This window comes from Eurypyga helias, unplaced genomic scaffold (assembly GCF_000690775.1).
Source record: "Eurypyga helias isolate BGI_N326 unplaced genomic scaffold, ASM69077v1 scaffold17242, whole genome shotgun sequence".
In the NCBI taxonomy this organism is placed as follows: domain Eukaryota; kingdom Metazoa; phylum Chordata; class Aves; order Eurypygiformes; family Eurypygidae; genus Eurypyga; species Eurypyga helias.
The window spans coordinates 11,543-31,933 of record NW_010235497.1 but is presented as its reverse complement, the minus strand read 5'-3'; the positions used below and the strand labels follow the sequence as shown (position 1 = coordinate 31,933).

At 45.7% G+C, this 20,391-nt stretch overlaps 1 protein-coding gene across 1 annotated transcript in view; it reads right to left on the bottom strand.

Moving 5' to 3' along the window:
* LOC104505992 (protein yippee-like 2) overlaps positions 1-20,170 on the bottom strand; it is a 21,734-nt gene extending 1,564 nt beyond the window's left edge. Inside the window, exons 1-3 of the mRNA XM_010146784.1 lie at positions 19,858-20,170; positions 1,728-1,771; positions 845-953 (exon numbers count right to left, since the gene is read on the bottom strand). Of these exons, the coding sequence (XP_010145086.1) occupies positions 845-953; positions 1,728-1,771; positions 19,858-19,974 (270 nt within the window). The 5' untranslated portion in view covers positions 19,975-20,170. The remainder of the gene's footprint in view (positions 1-844; positions 954-1,727; positions 1,772-19,857) is intronic.
* Between the last annotated feature and the right edge of the window lie 221 nt (positions 20,171-20,391).

The window sequence follows — 20,391 nt, the reverse complement described above, 5'->3', positions numbered from 1 at the left end:
CAGCTCTGCTCAGCTGTGCTGTCTGTGTACACGTAATGCACATGGAAGAATATCAATTCTATTGCTGGAGAGTCTTGGGTTTACCCCTATGTTTATGAAATTTTGTATTTTGCTTTACAATCAACTCAATTTATGTACTTGGTGTTCTTCTTCGCTCGTGAGATCCATGCTGTGTTTCTGCATGGATTCCTACTGCATCAATTTTTGATGCTTTTACTTTTTATAGCCTTTCAACTGATTTATTAAAGACTATTTCTGTCCAGAGGCCACAGAAACAATTTATCTTCTCTTTAGACACTGGTCAAAATGTTTTGACAAACAAGTACGCTATGTGCCTCCTGAAGCAGAAATCAGGATGTAGCATAAGCCTTTATTTGAAGGTAATTGAATTTATGAAGGGCAAGAGACAGCAAACAGATAAACTCATGTTCAATAGCATTTCCAGTGGGAAGGACACAGGATTAACAATATACGGAATATTCTATTATTCTGATATCATCTGGGGAAAAAAGACAGTCTGAACCACCAGACTGAGTGACGTTATCCTCATTTACATTAAATATCACTAAGGGACACCCACCAAAACCAGGCCCACAGTGTATGTTCTTAGCAAACAAATGTGTTAGCCACAAAGAGCTCCTGCTCTGAATGGATGCAACCAATAAAACACTGAGAGAAAATGCAAATACAGGAAGGAAAAAAGATGTGGCTACAGACCAGGATCTGCATTTCTGGTTCCCAAGTTCGTAGTCTTTCCACGAGACCACGTTACCATACACACACACCTTTGGAAAGGGCTGGAGCAAAGATGTGCATGGGAAAAACAAATGATACTGATACTCACATATTTCCAACCCAGTGTGGTTTTGCAGTTTTCACAGTAAATATCTGCAACCGCATGTAAGCCTGTTAATAACACCCGCTCCTCGGCAGGGCCACAACCCACATTAACTCTGGGGAAAAAGGAGAGATGCTCCCTATTAGTGAGTCTTTCCACAGCAAGATGCTACAACGAAGCTGACAGCAATCCTATTGCAGTATTTGAAAACATAAGCAAGAGGTTCAGGAGCTGAGTACCACAGCTCTGTCTGAAACAAAGATCTCTTGCAGCTCCAAAACAGCAGGAAAAGGTAAAATGAAATTTTTATTCAACAAATAATTCTCTAAAGCTTTGAATGGAAGATTAATAACATTCTAGTAAATTGCACTAATTACGCATTTGAGAAAGATTTTCATTTTCAAATTGATAAAAATGGTACTTTTACTTTCCCAAATGGAACTGAAATCAGCAGTTCTGCTGAAAGACATCCCAGCAGTGATCTCACCAAAACTATTCTCAGTTATTGGGAAAATTATACTTAATTTCTATGCTAGCTCTGAAAAGTGACTTCGTATTTAGGTATCACTTACTCTCTCCACTTACGAAACTCTGACTCTTTGGCCCAACTACATTCTCTGAGAAGGGAATGACTCATCTGTTAGCTCCAATCTCTCAATCTGATGATGAAAAAACACCTTTTCCTTGCTGCTTATCTGAAACCTCAACATAAAATCAAATAGGAATCAGTGCTGTTTCCTGCCTCTTTCTCCAACCATTTTCAGTAAGCTCCCAAGTCCTAGGCAGAGGTTTTCTAAAGGAAGACTATCCTTTTGTTTTCTTCTTCACGAGGGATTTCTTAAATCTATCCTAAGAGATGCAGAGGTGACACGTACGAAGTTATACTCACACTGAATTGAAGAGGTACGCTCGTCCTTGGCTTCCTTGGAAGGACTGAAAGGCAAGAAAACAGAATTCAGTTGGCTGGTTGATAGAAGTAAGGCTAAACCAGGCCCTGCCCTTGAGGACTGCATTAATGGGAGTTATAGCAACTGTTAGCCAGGGCCTGAGAAAGGTACATCGTTACAGACTTCAAGACGGGAAGAGCACAAGCTCAGTGTCAGGAGATGAGCACTGATGAACAGAGGTCCAGTCCTGCAGACGCGAAGGGAGCAGCTGCCTCCAGTTCTAATGCCTGCCCATTTCACCAGGCGTGCTGGCAGCCCACTGGGAACTTCACCTGGTATCACCAGCACTTCCAGTGCCGTACAAGTCCAAGGTACTTTCTGGAGTTAAGCTTTCTCTCTTGTATCCCAGCAATGTCTGTTTTCACCCTTTCAGTTCTGTTTATGAATTCCACACTACTGCCTCAACCTTACCTAATGCAGCCTTGCTGCCCAATATTGATTTCAAAGTCTTTTCTAAAAACAAGGTGCTCACAAAAGCTTCCTGTTGCACTTGACGGCACGTGAAATCCCCTTTGGATGACCGCGCAGACGGATGTTGAACCAAACCGAGAGATTGGGACCTATTTGTGCAAGGTGTAATGCACACAAATACAACCTCTACTCCAGTGATTTTACAAAAATGTTAACCTTGCTGAGGAATCCTACAAGCCTTCATATTCCCACTGATTCCAGAGAGATCTTCAGGACTGGATCTAAACACAGGATGAGATACAACTGGATAGAGATGAACCTGGACAAGAGAGAACCACACAGCAATAAAACCACACCAGATAATGGTGGCACATCTCTCTGCCCTGTGTTCCCTCAGGATCGTACAGCATCATCATGAAAGGGCAGCGTTTCGAAGAGAGAGGGGCCCTGCCAGCCTGGCAGGACACTCCAGGTAGCCAGGACACTTCAGCGGGCTCCGTTTGTGTCACGTCTGTAACATCACTCCATGATGGTGCCTTGCTTACAAGAGCTGGCTCGCACACAGCAAGTGCTACCTGCATTTTTAATGTATTTTGACAAGCACACACTGAATTAAACATTTGGTGCCCATAAGCAAGAGCACAGTTGCCCTCTGCACACAAATTACCTTGTGAGATACCTCAGGGAATGTATACACAGAGGGGCGAGGAGCTGGGAAAGTCAAAGAACAGCTTTTCTGGACCATTTAATCCCTTACCTTGGAATATTTAATGGTTTTCTTAAAACCTCAGTTTCTACAGATGAGCAATAATTTCAGACTAAATACTCTTAAAATGGGGGAGATGGAGTTTTGAGAGAGAAGTGTTCACGGTTTCACCGCCCTGGCCCACTAACGCTGGTTATCTATTTAGTTAAGAGCAACCCGACCCCAGGGCAGCACAAACCTGCTCTCCTATGTCACATAAAACCACCTCTGGGGGTGATCCCTGCCCTTCCCAGGCTGTCCCCTCCCAGTCAGTCCAGCCCTAAGGACACATCCCCACCCCTGCCCAGCCGTTACCTCACCGAGAAGCAAAAAGTCAAAGCCATGCCCGAGAACCAGCAAGCCTGCAGAAAGATCTGGAGCCCATTTCTCACATCCACGTACATCTGCATCAACCAACCGCCGCCTCCGCACCAGGAAGGCTGCTGTATGCTTTCAGCTTATGGTCCCAATTCCCAGAGCTGGGGTTCCAACCCATTAGCTCCAGCGAGTATTTCTTGGGAGCTGCTTGCAAGCAGCTCTGTAACAGCCTGTAAGCTGTTGTCTCCACCACGGGTCCCGTTCATGTGAAAGGTAGAGACAAGAACGTTCACTCACCAGCAGGAGAGAAGAAAACACATTAAAGGTGTGATTTAGAACAGCCCTGACAGGAGAGCAAGCACAGCCCGTCACGGTGTTTAGCCTGGTGCCCTTCTCGGTCTCCAGAAGTGGCTAAGGCCCCCTGGAAGATCCCCAATTGCAGAAGGCTCCTCAGCACGGAGCAGAGGCACCTCTGTGGGCAAACACAACGCCGTGGGGCATGCAGGCAGGGAGCCGTGTCCAGCCACGAAAGCTGCCTGCGAGGCCTAGATGGCAGCGAGGGCTCTGCCAGCTCTAAGTCGCTGCTTGGCAAAAGAACTGACTGGGTCCTGGAGGAACAGCTCTTCTTCAGAGGAATCTGAAGCACAGTTATAGTTGCCACCCAAGGCACAGAAGAGCCACTCTGGATTCAGAGAGGACGTCTGAGGCACTTGGGTATCTCTATCACTCAGACAAAAGCAGTGCCCTGAGGAATGCCTCTTTTCTTGGGCAAGAATTAAATAGGACACATGACTCCAGCATGTTTGTGTAATTGCATTTAATAGAGAAGCTTCTTTTAATCCTTCTGCAGCACTCAAGTTCTTTCTTACTGTCATCTGGCCGATACCCCACATGCCAACTAGGTCTAGCCCGACTGCTACAAAACATGCTGCATTGTTTCAGCATCCTGTGTGGTAGAAGAGGAATTGACACAAAGCTTATGCCCCCAGGCCAGAAAGAAGAGCCCAGGACAGACCCAGGCAATGCTCTACCTTGCTCCAGCAAACAGCAAGGCGCTGCCTGTCCATGCTGCTGAAGGGGGAACCAGCCTGGGAGGACAGACTGTGGATGGGGTACAGGGATGAAACAAGGTCCCACAGCAACATGTGTGCCATCAAAGCAAAATGAAAGCAGATGAAGCTTGCTAACAATCCAGTCCTTCCCAGTAAATGCTTTTCCATAAACACCACAGTGACTAAGTTTGCCAATAACAACAACAATGGGAGCAAAGTTTTTATTGGTACAGAAATAGGATTTTCCATTACTGCTGTACAAAGGCCTGTCTTTAATAAACAACAAAACCAAACCCATCAGCTTTGTGTTTGGGGCTCACTGGACACTATTCCAGCCCACTCCCAGGGGAGAGAAGCATCCTTTCAGAGGTGCCCTTCCTTCCAGCTCAAGCCAGCGCTTTAGGGTACCTAAAGGCAGTCACTGAAAAAAAAACAAAACCAAAACCACCAAAAACCAAAAAAAACCAATCACATTAATTATGTCCTGCTCAAGCAGAACTTTTCAACCTACCACTGCTCAGCTTTTAGTGCTGCTCCCTGTCTTAACATTCACCCTCCAGCTAGCTAAGGACTTGGCAAATCACACATATAAAGAAGTGAGAAAGGTCTGGCAACCACCTCAAGTTCACCAGTGCATTTGCTCTCTGCAAGACTAAGCTGACCGTATCTTTATAAAGGGAACACAAGCAGGTTTTATCTGGGTCTTGTAACCTCACTATTTTCTGGAGATATTCCTTCTCTTCTGGCACTCCAGAAAAATTGGATCATGCTGTAATGGGCACTATGAAATCAGAAGAAACAGATCTATTTATACACAAACAGATGTTAACACGTTTGGTGGGGGTTTTTTTGTTTTGTTTTAAGAAACACACAAAGATTTCCACAACATACTCGGTTTTCCCTGCACAGTGACAGTCAACAGCAAGACCTACTTTCTGTGCTATGCGTTTTCTCTATGTAGATTTTCCTGACATGCAGTCCAAGGTGTATCTCACACGCATGCTTATAAATCCAGACTTCTTATTCTATGGTTTAGAACAACAGCTCCTGGCATCACTTTCTAGCTGAAAGAAATGGAAGGGGTTTTTTTTGTTGTTGCTGTTTCCCACTGAAAGCCCAAGCACATATTTTTCTCTACACTAACACTCAATGTCTGGCTGGAAACACGTCTGTATATGCCAGCAACAAAGGTCTCCCTCCCCAGCCTGCCTGAGCCCTCTAAAAACAACACACACTTTTGAGATGTGCAATACCCCCCAGCTTCCTCCTCCTGACTACTCACATTCAGAAGCCTTCCCCGCTCCTGGGTGCTGCTCAGCATGCAGGCATCTGAAAGCTGCGGGGCCTACGGGGCACTGATTTGAGTACCCAGGTGGGAACCACAAGCCTGGAGTCAGCTATTGGGCTGCAGACCCTCGCCTGCCAAGCCGCCTCTCTCCTTAAGGCAGAAGCTCTGCGTTAAGATGCCTTTGGCAGCTGCTCTGGTTTAAGAACTTCTATTACCCAATTTACAGACACATTATGGCCCCCTCAGCAGTACCGATTCCAAATCAGATCTGTGAAATCATTATCTTTAAAAACAAATACTTGGTGGGGGGTGGGTGGGTTTGAAGGAAATAGTTTTTTCTCTCTGTACCACATCATGGCTCCAGTTTAAAGGGCAATCACACAGCTGACTTAATAACCACAGTATGGGGGCAGACACCAGTCGTTCAGAGTAGGAAGTTCTCAAACTAAATTTGCTGGCAAAGAACCACAGTGCAGAACTGCAGCTCTAGTGAGAGACAGTCTGCAGATAGGCAGTTTGGGCTTCACAGACGCTGCTAAACCAGATCTGCCGCAGAAGGAAGCGCAACACGCAGCCAGCATCTAAGAAGTGCCAGCTCCTTTGTGGCAGAGACGTTCTGCTCGCTAGAGATGGACTCCGCCTGCAAGACTCAAAGCTGAATATATATTCAAAACCCATAACCTTCCGAGCTGTCATTTTGGTTTAGTCCGTGTGTTATATTCTGGCTTCAACCTGAAATGGTGAATCTACCAACGTGTTTGCTTTGAGCTAGAATCAATCTAAATCAAAATTCCAATTTGAGTGGAATCCCAATTCCTGGAGTGCTGCGTCCAACTGTGGAGCCCTCAATATCAGAAGGATATTGACCACTTGGAGCGAGTCCAGAGGAGGCCACGAAGATGCTCCGAGGGCTGGAGCACCTCTGCTATGACGACAGGCTGCGAGAACTGGGCTTGTTCAGCCTGGAGAAGAGGAGGCTCCGAGGAGACCTCATTGCAGCTTTCCAGTATCTGAAGGGGGCTACAAGGGTGCTGGGAGAGGACTTTTTACAAGAGCCTGTAGTGACAGGACAAGGGGTAACGGGTACAAATTGAAATCAGGGAGGTTTAGATTAGATGTCAGGAAGAAATTCTTCACAGAGAAGGTGGTGAGGCACTGGAACAGGTTGCCCAGAGAAGCTGTGGATGCCCCATCCCTGGATGTCTTCAAGGCCAGGCTGGATGAGGCTTGAAGCAACCTGGTCTAGTGGAAGGTGTCCCTGACCCTAGCCGGGGGGTTGGAACTAGATGATCTTTAAGGTCCCTTCCAACCCAAACCATTCTGTGATTCTATGGTTCACAGCCTCCTTTGGTGGAGCAACAGCACACAGAGAATCACCCACATGTGCAGACAAGGGCTCTGCCCCTCCATCGCTCCGGCGTGTATCACGTTCCACCTACCTTCCCGCCGCCATCAGACCTTTGCACTTGCACGTCCCCACTACTGGGGGCTGCTGGGGACGCAGAAGGAAATTTTTACATTCAATCGGTAGAGCCAGGGAAAGGCATGAATTCTGAATGTGCTCCAAACACGCCCACGCACTATACCCCTCTTCCCTAGTACCTACAGCTTCTCATTCACTGCGCAGCCCACTCAGCAGTTCCACAGGCTGAACAGATGACAGGATTAATACCCCAAGTCTTTGTGATGGCATTTGACAATAGGCTAAACACAGAAAGAGCTGGCTGGAATTGTCTGGAAAAATATGAAGCAGCTGCCAGGACTGAACAGCTACACACTGATACTTGTTCTTTGCAGACTGCAGCAGAGAAAACCCCCACTCACCTATATCCAGCTGGCAGCCTTTTAGGAAACCAATAAAACAGAAATGAAAAGGCAACGGGTCCCAACGAGGTACAAGAGGAAAACAGACAGTGTGTGCCCTACGCTCCTGAAAGCTGCACATAATTCTCACTACAAGGATGCAGAGGACAGAGGGTCCAAAGCCACTGCCGCGATCAACAGCAGTCGGGACGTCCTAGGCAATGTGAAACGGTGGTAGGGTCAGGAGAAGCCAGATGACCACAGCCATCTGGACTCCTCAGCCACGGACACATTTTCTGTGCTTGCAATATCCCCACTGGGACAGAGCAATTCCGTAAGAGAAAGAGTATCATGAACTCCTGGGTTTAAAAGGCACCAAAATCTGTGGAAGAAAAACTCCCAACGACCTACACACAGGTCGCACACTTCCCACCTACACGTACAACTTTTGGTTTTGAGTTACTGGCCATTTGCACAGCACTGCCTGCGGGGTCTGACCATTCTGGCTGCTGATTTAGCCTTTAAAAACCTAAGAATGAGATGTTCTCATAAAATACATTTGAACAGGGAGAGATCTTTAGGTATGACCAAAGCCTGAATCCAACCGGAGCGCACGAGTTGGCGTATAAAGATATGCTCCAAAACACAGGCTCTCCTCACATCCCACTCCCTCGAGCACTTAATCCCAATTCCTATCAGCTGCTATCCCACCTAGCAATCAGTATCACACGGAAAGCTCTGCCTTAATGGCACTTTTCAAGCACTATTAATTATGGGAATGATGATTTGATTAAGAAGATAAGTCCTGCAATGTGTTTAGAAGAACCACTACCCCTGGTAACAGCACCAGGTGTAGGATGACTCTACAAGGAGGTTACTTGTGAGTCACCGCACAGTGGGAAGTTGGTTGTCAAAATACAACTACAAAAATACTGTAGATTCTGGGGTCTGCCCCAGTCAGCACGAGCCATTTCAACCATCTACTTGCATCATACTCAAGTACTTCCCAAGGGAGCAGAAGTTCAATTAATTGGTCCCTGTGTCCACACAGGCTACAGAGATCTCCTTGGGGTTCATTAATTCCACCTTGTTCTTCCTCACAGAAGGTACAGATTGAACCAAGATCCAATTCTGCACGATACAGACCCCTGTCAAGGGAACTAGTTACATTATCCCACCTCGTGCACAGATGTGACCTTGCCCTGTTCAAACTGCATTCTTAAGTTTTGACGTGGGTCCTTAATGCTATTTAAAGCCCAAAGTTGATATGGAATTAGTGGACCAAACTCATCTCTGAAGTAATTCAATTAATTCAGCACAGCCTTACTGCCCAGCAGTTTACATTGCTGTGCGATTACACAGTGAGTGACTATGAGTCTGCTGTGTTCCAGCTTAGAAACAGCTACCGCAGAGCAGTTTTACACCGTGTTTGTGTCTCAGGTTACACAGTCTGTCAGAAGAAAGGTACACAGCCTGGAAAGATAAAAGATGTTATTACATTTTTTTTCTGTATGCTGATGGGAGAGGTTTTTACCATTTTTTTATTCTGCTTCCTGGCAGCAGCAGGTGCTCATCCACTCCCTTCGATCCCTCCACACCCAACACAAGCAGGGGTGAGCAGCGTTTCTGCTAAGAGGCTTTTGTGCTAACAGGAACCAACTCAGCACTTTCACAGCACAGGATAGGTGGGGAGAGACAGCAGTGCAAAAGGTCTGAGCACACACGCCCGCAAACATGCCAGCAGGCTACCCCGGTGGCATCGCCTCTGCCTCCCGTGAAATAAATCCTCTGCTGCTTGGAAAAAGCCCTGTGATGCTGTCAGGGAAAAGGTGAATTTAACAGAGCAAATTGTCAGTGACTGAGGAATTGCACGCTCCTGCTGTATCCCTCTCTCCTGGGAAAAGCATCAATTCCTGCTTTGTGTGCAGGAGGAAAATCTCATCCCTTGGAACTGTTTCATGTTGCAGAAACAACACATGCAGCTCGGTCTATGCCCTCTGCCCCCCGTGCCATGACCAGAAACCGCAGCACTGAAATAAGTTCGCTGCCACTGCCAGCCAAAGACATCATCAGACCTACTCGAACCTACGAGAGCCCTTAGCACTCACAGCTTTCACATCACAGTCTCTGCTGTGCTCCAAAACCCAAGTGCCACATGCCAGCCTCCCTCCTCCTGATCCTTAAAACACTCAGCTTGGCTCAAAATTCAGGCAAATTTAAGTACCAGTTGAATTTTTAATTTTTTTTTAAATTTGCACTTATAAGAGCTCTGTGTGTTTGCGTGTTTTGCTGTTTGTGTTTTGTTTTTTTTTTTTTCCCCCTAAGTGAGATTCTCTCATCTTTTCATGTTTCTAGGAGTTGAAACTACAGTAGTTCACAAGACACTCAAAAACACTAAGGAAAAAGGATCACGGACCACAAGAGGACATTCAGCACACTCTACAGCGTTACCCCCGCAACATCAATGCTGGTCAGAGGACAGAAAACAAGCGGGACCGTATAGATGCGTAATCCCATCAGAAGCAAGCCATGAAATGCTGCTGTCCTGTTCACCAGAGCGGCTCTCAAACACACACCAGCACAACACGAAGGTGACACCAACGCTCCGACGGGCCTGTGTTGCTCCCAGGCAGAAAGGCTGTACAAACTGATTTAAATGGGTCAGGATCCAGGAGCAAATTCCCAGTTATTAATTCATGTGTCAGTATGACTGTCCATTATCAGCAGAAGGGAGAGCAAGAGATTTCTGTCAAAGGGAACTTTTATATTGCAGTTGCAGAGAAGAGGTCTCTTTGGAGGCTTTGCAATGAGTGAAGAAAAGTATCTGGGGAAATACAAATTGCCCAAAGTTGAGGGTTTTGTTTTTCCTCAAGTGCACAGATTTCTAACACTATTTAAGCCACCACTCTGCTAAGATAAAGCCGGAGCAAAGTTCTACAAAGCATGTCACAATTCAGCTGCAAACTGCTCTGTCCCCTTCTTCCTCCAACACGCCTGGCAGGCTGCCCTCCAGACTTTCAAATGCAACGCTGTTAAGCATCATCATGTTATCATGAGTGCTGCTATTCCATCTCCTTATTAAAGCCCTGGGCTCCTGGACTCCGCTCCGATTTATTTTTAAATGTGTTTCTAGCCCACAGACTTCAAAGTGAAATTTCAAGATGTGGATGCTAATGGCACAGACCCCTGAAGGCCAAAACACCCCAAAAAAATCACCACCAAATTTATTATTTTCCCCCTACTCGACAGTATTTTGAGTATTTTGAGGCTTCTCTTGTAATTTTGATGGTCTCCGGTTGCTGCTGCTGTTGTGCTTCAAAACATGACTTTAAGATGAAAAAGGATGGTGATACTGCAGGAAACAAAGCAGATGCAGTATCGGAGTAACTGCTTTTAAAAGCAAATGCAGGAGACTGAGCCCCCTCTTCTCTGCAGCCCAACCAGCAGGGATCAAGCAGCCCCCCCAGAGCTGGGAGCACAGTCACTGACTGCACCAGGGAGCAACCACTCCTTCCTCTCCTGTCCAGCTTTCCGTGGCCAAAGGAAAATCCACTCCTGCGTTACCGCAGCACTGTGTGGACCTGAGGCACAGCTTCAGCACGGGTGGATGGCTGCCATGTGCCCCCACTTCAAGAATTTGAGATCTGCCAGAGGCCTTGCAGAGCAGAAGGGACTTTAACATCAAGTTCTTTGACCAGGTCCAGTCACCGTATTGTGGGGTACACGCACCTCCTCCAGCTCTTCTGCAGCTCCTTGCTGCCAGGGAAAAGCGCTGTGTAATACAGATGTACGGTGCAGGTAAAATGCTCTTTATCTCATGGGAAACCAACCTCTTCCGGGCAGAGAGTTAGGCTTTTCTAATAATCTCCACGTGTACTGATACCAGACTGCTCCATCAGGCCAAAATAAGACCAAGTCCATTGCCTAAGGAGCATTTTTAACCCCATGGGACAAGGGAGTGGGGAGAAAGGGCAGGCATGTGTTAGGGAGCTGCTTCCTTTCCCACACAGAGCACTCCAAATGATAAGCCAAGACAGCCCACAGAAGCAACATTGGATTAAAGAGAGGAAGGCACAAATTCATGTACCCAAAGACCACAGGTTCATTCCCACTGAGCAAGAAGTACGAGACCACTTGCCACACAAGACCAACATTTACCCAACACTGAAACAAAGAAAACTACCAAAGTGTGGCGGCTGGCAGAAGCGATGTTTACTCATAATATGCAGTGCACTGAGTTCCTCCCAGGAGCACTGAAGGAGGGCAGGCCATCTCCCACATGCAATGCCTGAAACTAAATGGTGAGCTCTACATTCACTGTCTGGTCTAGATGACACGGGATGGGAGAAGAAAGCAAAAATCCCCATCTTCCATGTTTGGCATACTGGCACTTAAGTGATCAATGAGAGCCACCGAACGCAAGCCTTTACGTTTGGGTATGCAGAAGGGCACTATGGAGAGAAACACTTTGTTATTTACTATGAAAAACTACAGAAGGTGAAAACAGAGCCCAGTGGTGCCTTTCTGTATACAGAGGGGTGAAAAAATCCATTTTATTCTGGTGAATCTGCAATTGCTACAGCAGCAGCTGTGGAGTTTTCCTCCCATTTCTGAGTGCTGCTGTCTTCCTGAGGGTTGATGCTGTCTCAAAGCATCCAAACATTAAGTCATTTTAAAAAGGAGTGGCAAGGGGAATGGTAAAGCCCTTTCTTTCCGCATTAATTATTGCTACTGCGTGGGTTTTAGAGATAAACACAAGACTGAACTAGGATGGAAGATAGAAACTGCTAATGCAACAAGTTATTTAATTAGCAGCATAATAGCGACTGTCCGTGTATCAGTGGAACACTTTATTCCATTAATACAGCTGCTAAGCTCACAATAGCCCCAGTGCTGACAGTGAGAGCAGACTTGCTTTTCAGCAAAAGCAGATCTGTCCAGGGCAGCAGCTCTTCTCTGTCCCCAGATAAGATCCACTGCGGAGAGATGAAGCCACCATATATATGCCTTACTGCTGAGAATGTTCATCAGAAGTTATCTTTGTTCCATCCGTTGCCTCGATTCTGAACATCTGTCTCTAGTATAAAACAACTCCACTAGCATTTCCTGCTACTATAAAATGAGGTGCAATAGAAAATATCACAAGAGACTCCTCCTGATGACATCAGGGTCTTCTCCCCAAGAGGTCATAGGTGAAAAGGCCTCCTCCCCACATGGCCCCCACACTCATGTGCCCGTGCCTGAATTACAGATGAAACCAGAGATCTGAGTTGAGAAATTCGTATTCGTGTTTTTCCTGAGCTTGTTCTTAAAACTGTAAATCAGATTTAAAGTCCACACTTGCATGTGAAGTTCCCAGGGCAGTTCACCCCATCAGCAAGCCATCCAGCCTGCTGGCATCTCCTCCTCTTCCAACTGCAAGGGCCAACACCTGAAACACCCAACAAACCCAGGAAGGGTCAGACCTGATCAACTCCATGCTCCAGTTATTCAGGATTTGCAGCAGTTGCAGCAAAACCCCTAATGATTCACTGTCCTTCGTCCCTGGCAGTTCCCTAGATAATAAATGGGAACAATATTATATTTATGCCCAGGTCATCAATTCTAAGGCAGAGGAAGCAGCAGATGAAAGGAGTTATTTCCATAAAGAAAGTGATAGATTAGAAAAATCCATTTTTACCCTGTCCCTCCTCCCTGACAGGGAATTCTAAACTGTATTGAATTATTACCGTTTCCCTTCTTTTTTGGAGGGGAATGAAATATTTTAAAATCACATAGCAATTAACTGTCATATAAACACAATTATACAAGGAGGTACAAATTACCTTGGGCTTTTTCTATTAAACAACCACATCCTGATGAAATAAGAGGCCTGATCCTGACTGTCGTCAGATCCCATTACAGACAGCAGGAAATGAGGGAGCACAGTAAGTTGTAGGGTAAGCCCCAGAGGAAGCAATTGGAGGACAGAAGATCTAATTCAGGTAGCTGTACTACAAATACTCATTACACAGCTCAGATTTCATACCCTGACTTTTTCCTGCACAGGGCATTTTTGTTTGTTTACTCTCTCTCAACTACAGGCTTTTCAGAGCTGATGAGAGGTACTCAAATGACAGCCTTTGAGAGCCATTCCCCTCCTCCCTGCTGCAATACCAGCCAGCAGCAGCAAGGACAGCAAACACCAATCTGTCCAGTAAAGCTGTCCTGGGGATGAGTCTGACTGCAAGAGTTCATCTCTGCCCCATCAACGCTCCATCGCCTGGTCAGGACACAGAAGGAAAAGGCTCCCATTTAACAACTCTGATGACACATTGTCCTACTGAAAGCTGAAGTACCCTCAACCCACGTTTAATTTTAAAACTTCATGGATGCCAAGAACCACGAGATACCTTACCACAACTTGACAGTGAAATGAGAGGCTAAAAAACTCTTAAAGAACTGCCTTGCTGTTCATCACTTACAGCTTCAACAGTAGCAATACTTGCAATTAAGAGCAAGCTCTCAATAATACCTAAAAGTGACAATTCATTAGGGAACAAGAGCTGAAAAACAGGATCCAAAAACTCCTGGACAGCTGCTAGAAATGTGCGTGAAACCGATAAACCTGGTGCATAAAGAGCTAATGGCAAATAAATGAACAGAAGCTTACTGTGCGGTGCTGAGCCAGTAAGACTAATACAATTCTGAAATGTGTACACTGTAAAGCTGTTACAGCCAAATACTGCCAAGTCTGAGGCTGGAACAATGAGACCAGCCCTGTTTCCATTCCTAAAAGGATGTTGAAATGCTAGAGAAATAGAAGAAACACAAAAATGACGATATATAACTGGAAAAAATAATGTTTCACCATGACAAAGTTGAATCTGTTTAGTCTATCAAAAAAGTGATCAGGAGTGACCTGGGTAACTCTATACCAGAACCTTTTATAAGGAGAAACAGTAGGGACTACGATCTACTTCATTAGCAGAGGAAAGAAAATATTGGCCAATGATGGCAGGCACAAACCAGACAAATCTGAAATGAAAGTTTCCAATTTTTAATACTAAGGATGATTAACCACTGGAAAAAAAAAAAAAAAAAGACCAAAGGGGAACAGTGATTTTTCCTTCTTGAAGTCTTCAAATCAAGACTAAATGCTTTTCTGAGAGACATGCTGCAATCATGACAAATCTGCTGGCCCGTGCTCTGGAGGTCAGATGTGATAGCTCCTCCTGGCTTTAAGAGTTCATTACAGTGAAGCTGGGAACTTAAATTTGTATTTGGGAAGAAACAAGATCTACTTTGAAAAATGGTAAGAACTTGACCCATGGCAAAGGAATACTCGCTTCACCCCACACAGAGCCTTTGCCTATGATGGAAATGCAGGATTTTCACTTGACTAGTCTTGGACACCTACCAAATGTCTCTTTCCATTGAAGTTTTGAAACAGCTACATTGTAATTTCAGGATTATTGTTTTAGCTTGTGTGCATGCTCCCTCCCCACGGCAAATAACTTCATGTCTTCAAGGAGAACTGACATATGAACCAGCCAGTGTTTACAAGTGAAGCACCAAGAGCGTTGCATGCTGCCTTCCCCACATACTCAGAAGGGAAAGAAAACACACACCCCAACAATTGCTGTTTACTTCACCCATACAAGGTGCATCGAATGCTTTGAAGTAGCTGAATTCATCCACAATTTATCTGAAAGCCACCATGACAGTTCCAAATCCTTTTAGGATCCCCCAACAGGGAGGGAAGCTTGATGCTTTCAGCATGCCATAAACACTGAGAGGCTGTTGTACCAAGCTCAGGCTCCAGCAGCCTGTAGCCAGGGAAGCAGCTAGGCCACAACGACAGGCAGCGAGGTTTGCTTATAAACCTTGCAACTCCTGCTAAAACGACAGAGAAGAGAGCGTCGAAGCGTTCCCCAGCTAACAATCCAACCCCAGCTGAGAAAGTCCAGCACACACAAGTTCTGTTTTTTCCAAATTCTCCATGCTGGAGGAGCTGCAGCCTTTTGTGTTGAAGGAATCCACATCCATGTTCAGCAAGGGTCTCATGCGGACATCAAAAGAAAACATTAAACTTCCTCAGCGAGCCTTAGGCTAACTTCAGAGGATACATCACTGCATAATGTTTAGTAGCTGGATCACAGTAATTCATGAAAAAAGAAACTGCAGGACGCCCACAAGACATTCCCTACATATTTCCATAATCGGGGCCGTTTCTGCTGAACTACTGTTCGCACAGCAAAAGAAGTCAGTAGCGAGGACACTACCAGAGCACTGTTTGGCTTCTATCTTTCTGCTCTTGTCCCCATCCTTTTCTGCTGGACACCAGATAGATGTGAATTCAGACAGAAAGGCTGTCAGACTAGCAGACAGCAGGTAGAAACCAGCATCCCATCCACTACCCTGAGTAAGAGAAGGGATGTAACATACGCTGCTAAATGCCCATTACATTAGCTGTTTTCCCAGGCCCCACTAGAAAATGACACAGAAAGCTCATTTCTCAAGAAAAGCCCCTCTATCTCCTTCCTGGAGTGGTTTTGTCACCATCGATTATCAAATACATGTTTTTCTTAAACATTCTAAAAACCACAGGATGCTTTCCTCGGGAAGGATAAATGTAACAACAAATATCTTTCATTTATTTTTTGGCAATTGGAAGGCATTGAGATGCGCTTTTAACTACAGTTGCCTGGCATGGTAATTTTGGGGCTTTTTTTTTTTTCCAATAATGCCAAAGAGGATTAGGACACACTGTACTAATTCACAAGAGCAGACAGTACCTGCTCCAAAGCTTTATCGTCCAACCAGACTGGACAAAACATTTCAATTGTGCAAGTGGGGAAAGGAGGAACAAAGACATTAAGCGACTTAATGAAGGTCACACAGGAATCTGTTGCGGGGCAAGGTTGAATTCCCAAAGTCCCAGTCCATTTAGGCATTGGAAAAAGCAATGAAACAAGACTATGTACTAAATTTGGCACAGATTTTTAAACGATGCATTGCTATGTGGGAACAAGAACCTCCACTCATGCTAACCCAGCCACCAGAGGAACATTCAAAGGAAAACTACTTACTCACTCTACCCAATCTAGCTGATCACCTTATATTTCCGAAGTCAGTAAGACCTTTCTTGGCCAGACGATCCAGCCCACAATTTAGATCTTATTACAAATCAGACATACTAAACCACTTTCTCCCTCCAGCTGCAGAAGATAAAAGGCCAAGTAAGCAGGCAACGTTTTGGTAACCGGCTTCATGTAACAGCTTCAGATTTTTTTAAAAGCCTCAGCATCGATTATTTTCTTTAAATAGCAATGGCTTATTGAGAAACCTTCCAGCCATTTTAATGCACAAGGTTTTTCTTAAGAAGAAAAGAAAGCAAAAACTGTCCTGCCAAGACATATTCGTCAAAGAGCTTCAGATAACTGGGCGTAGCAAACTACTTTGAAGTCAGAGTAACTTAACACTGGTGCTGAAGGTCTTAGAGGGGAAGCTGGGAGATGAAGAGGAAACCAAGTATGGACTGACACAGAACAATACTGGGATTCAGCTCCAGCTAGCGTTTCAGCCAATGGCATCAGCCAACGCTACCATTTGTACGTATCCAAGAGAGCTGAAAGCCCATAGCATGCGGAGCAGCACGGCTCTCATGTGATCTCTGTGCAACTTGGGGCAAAAGGAATACAGGAATTCATTTCATCAAGCCAAATCACCAACACCCTGCTGTTACATAAATGCCTGTTTTCTGGGGAATGTTTCCAAAGATGGTGTCATTTGGGCTGTTTTGATTAAAGTGACATAGTCGGGTTCAAGATAGGATACACAGCAGACTGAGAAACACTCCAGTTTGACAAAAATCTCCCACTCCCTTTCAATCTTCATGGCATGAGTTTCTTCCTTCCGTTTGCCACATTTTCATATGGAAAACAAGCATGGCAATTGCACTGCCTGGTTCTCAGATGCTAATATAAGGCTGTGATGAAAGAACTGCAGAAGGCCTCAGGGAGATATTTAAAACCTAACTCAAACAGATAAAAAGATGACTATTTCAGTTTGTCTGGGAAAGTTTCTACACATACTGGAAACCCCTTGAGGCTGGGACTGCCCTTTTCTCCTTGGTTTAATAGCCAGTTGTGCAAATTATGACTGCACAATTACTTTTAGAAGGTTTTCAATTACACACAGAATGTATCTTATTAAGCTAAAACTGAGAAATAAAACCTAAAACCCCAAACCCTTTGCATTCAAGTTGCATGACACGCTAGCGCTCCACCAGCAATGCAGTCCCAACACTAATAGCATTTACACCACGGTCTACAATGGACTTCAGTAAAAACCAGGCACGAGCCCTGTGGCACGCTGTAGTTAATATTTCCATGATCCAATACACATAGCCTCATGCTGTGCTTTCATACCTTCCCTCTCACGTCCGTATTTTAGCAGTCAGCAGTTTCTGCATGCCTCGACAGCTAGAAGCTTAAATTCCAAGCAGTCTGCAGCACTGGCCTTGCCCTGCTACCTACCTGCAAGGCTGGCTGCATTGCACAGTGGACCAGGAAGAGCATGGACATGGAACAAGGAAGGGTAGGAAGCATTAAAGGTGAATGTGCTGAGCACACATAGCCTTGTGTTCTCACTGGCTGGGGACCAGCTATGTCAAAAAAGCACAGAGCACAAGCTCTGATCTACCGTAAGAACAGTAAATAAAACACGGCTCCTTCTTTATCCAGCAGAGCATCCTCTGTGTCCCAACACAAAATCCAGCTGGTAACAACTCTCCCAGTGAAAAGGCAGGAGAGCGACTATCCCATTTTACAGATAGCTCAACTGAGTACAGGAGCCTAGAGGCACATAGCTGATCCAGGAGACTGAATGTATTCCAGACCTGGGCACGAACTGCTGCTGACATATACATTTCAAAACTTCTTTCTGTTGAGGAAATGTACAACCTTCTCCTCTTTAAAAGCTCAAGGCTCTGTGGTCCTCAAGGACAGCTCTCCTAAGAACCACTGCAATGGTACCAGACCAAGAGGACAACCCGTGAGGCCCAGAACGACTCAGAGTCGACAGCCTAATAGGAAAGCCTGTGTATTCAGAAACTGCAAACCCCAAAATTGCAGCAGTCTGCAATCAGCATTATTCATACCAGAACACTCCAATTTAATTGTTTGGGAGAGAGACAGACATCACAGAGGCATACATCAACCTGGCCCAAGCAACAGCTGGGAGAAAAGGGAAGGAAACAGACTTCAACGGAAGACAACGGGTCTGAGCGCCCAACACTGAGAATCCAAAAGGACCTCCACAGCTGCTCAGATGTCAACCCTCTAAGGCCAGATGCCCTTGGCACAAGGTGACACGTTCTCATCTTTTCTGTCAAAACAGGAAGAGGGGATGCACCACACACCTTCTAACGGGCAGAGCACCTCTGTCCCTTGTGATCCTGGCCTCTCTCTCTACGCTGCTCCAAGAAGCTGAACTGGTTTAAGCTGTGCAGACATGGAGCTCATAGTGCAGTTTCCTGTCAGCCAATAAATCTTATGGTACGTCTGTTTTTTCTGAACACAAATTTTATAAGCTGAATAAACTTTATGAAAACGTTGATTACTGAGGCAGCCCAAACCTGGAAATTTAATGTCTGACCACAGCCAGGCACTGCAGGCTCCAACAGACACTCTGAGGAAGGTTAGTTTTCCCACTTCAGAAAGATCATTTAACTGGCCCACTCCCTCTGCATCAAAGGCCCCTGGCTTATTAGCTTCAAAAGCTTTTAATTTATCTTATCCTCAAGACCCTTCCCCTTCTGATCAGAAGACAGGACAGAATCCTTCCACACTCTCCAGCTCAGAACATATCCCACCATCCATCCCTTGCTTTTTCACTGCAAAGTGTCTGGTCAGTAGATTGGCAAAAATACAAGGGTTTGAGCAACAACTCAGTCTTCATTTTGGTAGAAGCAACAGAGAACCTCCTCTTAAAGAGGGGCTTTAGTGTAGTTGCTTGGTACAGCTCAGAGTTCAGCAAGAACATCACCAGACGCTCTGCTTCCAAATCAAAATCATGCAACAACCCTTTGGCTATGCTGACAAGCATATACATGAACAAGAAATATCAGGCAGGTAATTCACGCAGTCCTGGCCATCAGTTAGTGCAGTTTTACAGCTGGAAATGAGCGGGAGGAGGCAGGACCATGGGAAGAGACACCACCAATAAGCACTCCAGAGGCCCAAATTTGGAAACCTGTCCCTACAGCTATTTTCAAACTCACTTAAAACAAAAGTAGCAGCTCTTAAGTAGATCCTGTAGGCCAAGAGCCCATTTTCCAAGCAACAACTGCAGTACTGGTTCAGGCCAGGCACTTCCAACAGCAACTGACCTGCAATGCGAGTGAACGCACCCTTCCGCTCCCCGGGGAGGAGGCGTCTGCCCAGCACCTGGGGGTGAGGTCATGCACGTACCTTGGAAATGAGCTCATCGTGGTTGGCAAGATGAGCTCTGCAGTGAATGCAGCTGTAGGTCCTGTGGCACGAAGGCAGATACGCCTGGAAAGTCTTGGACCTTGTCATCTTCACCATTGGAGCCACTGAGCGCTGCGTGAACTCTGGGGTGGCCCAGGAGGCACTCCCGCAGGACGGGTCGCACGGGAAACACCGGAAGACACAGGTAAAGGCCGTGGTTTGGCAGGTGATGGGTGTGGGGCAGGCTCCACACGCTGGTGACCGCTTCAGAGGAAGAGATTCCAGCAGAAGGAATGGGAGACTTCACACAAACCTAAGTTCAAAAAAAGAACAGAGAACACTCAGCTCACAAAGGTGACAATGGTCTCCTAGGCCACAGGACCAGTCAGGGTTTGATCAGGAGAGCAGGAAAGAGTCTGAGCAGGCAGGAGACAGGTGTCATGTCTGCAGATTAGATCAAGGAGGACAGATTTTTATTCACAGCTCAGCCACTGACTCGCTGACTGCCCTCGCATCTCCCTGCTTCTGTTATCT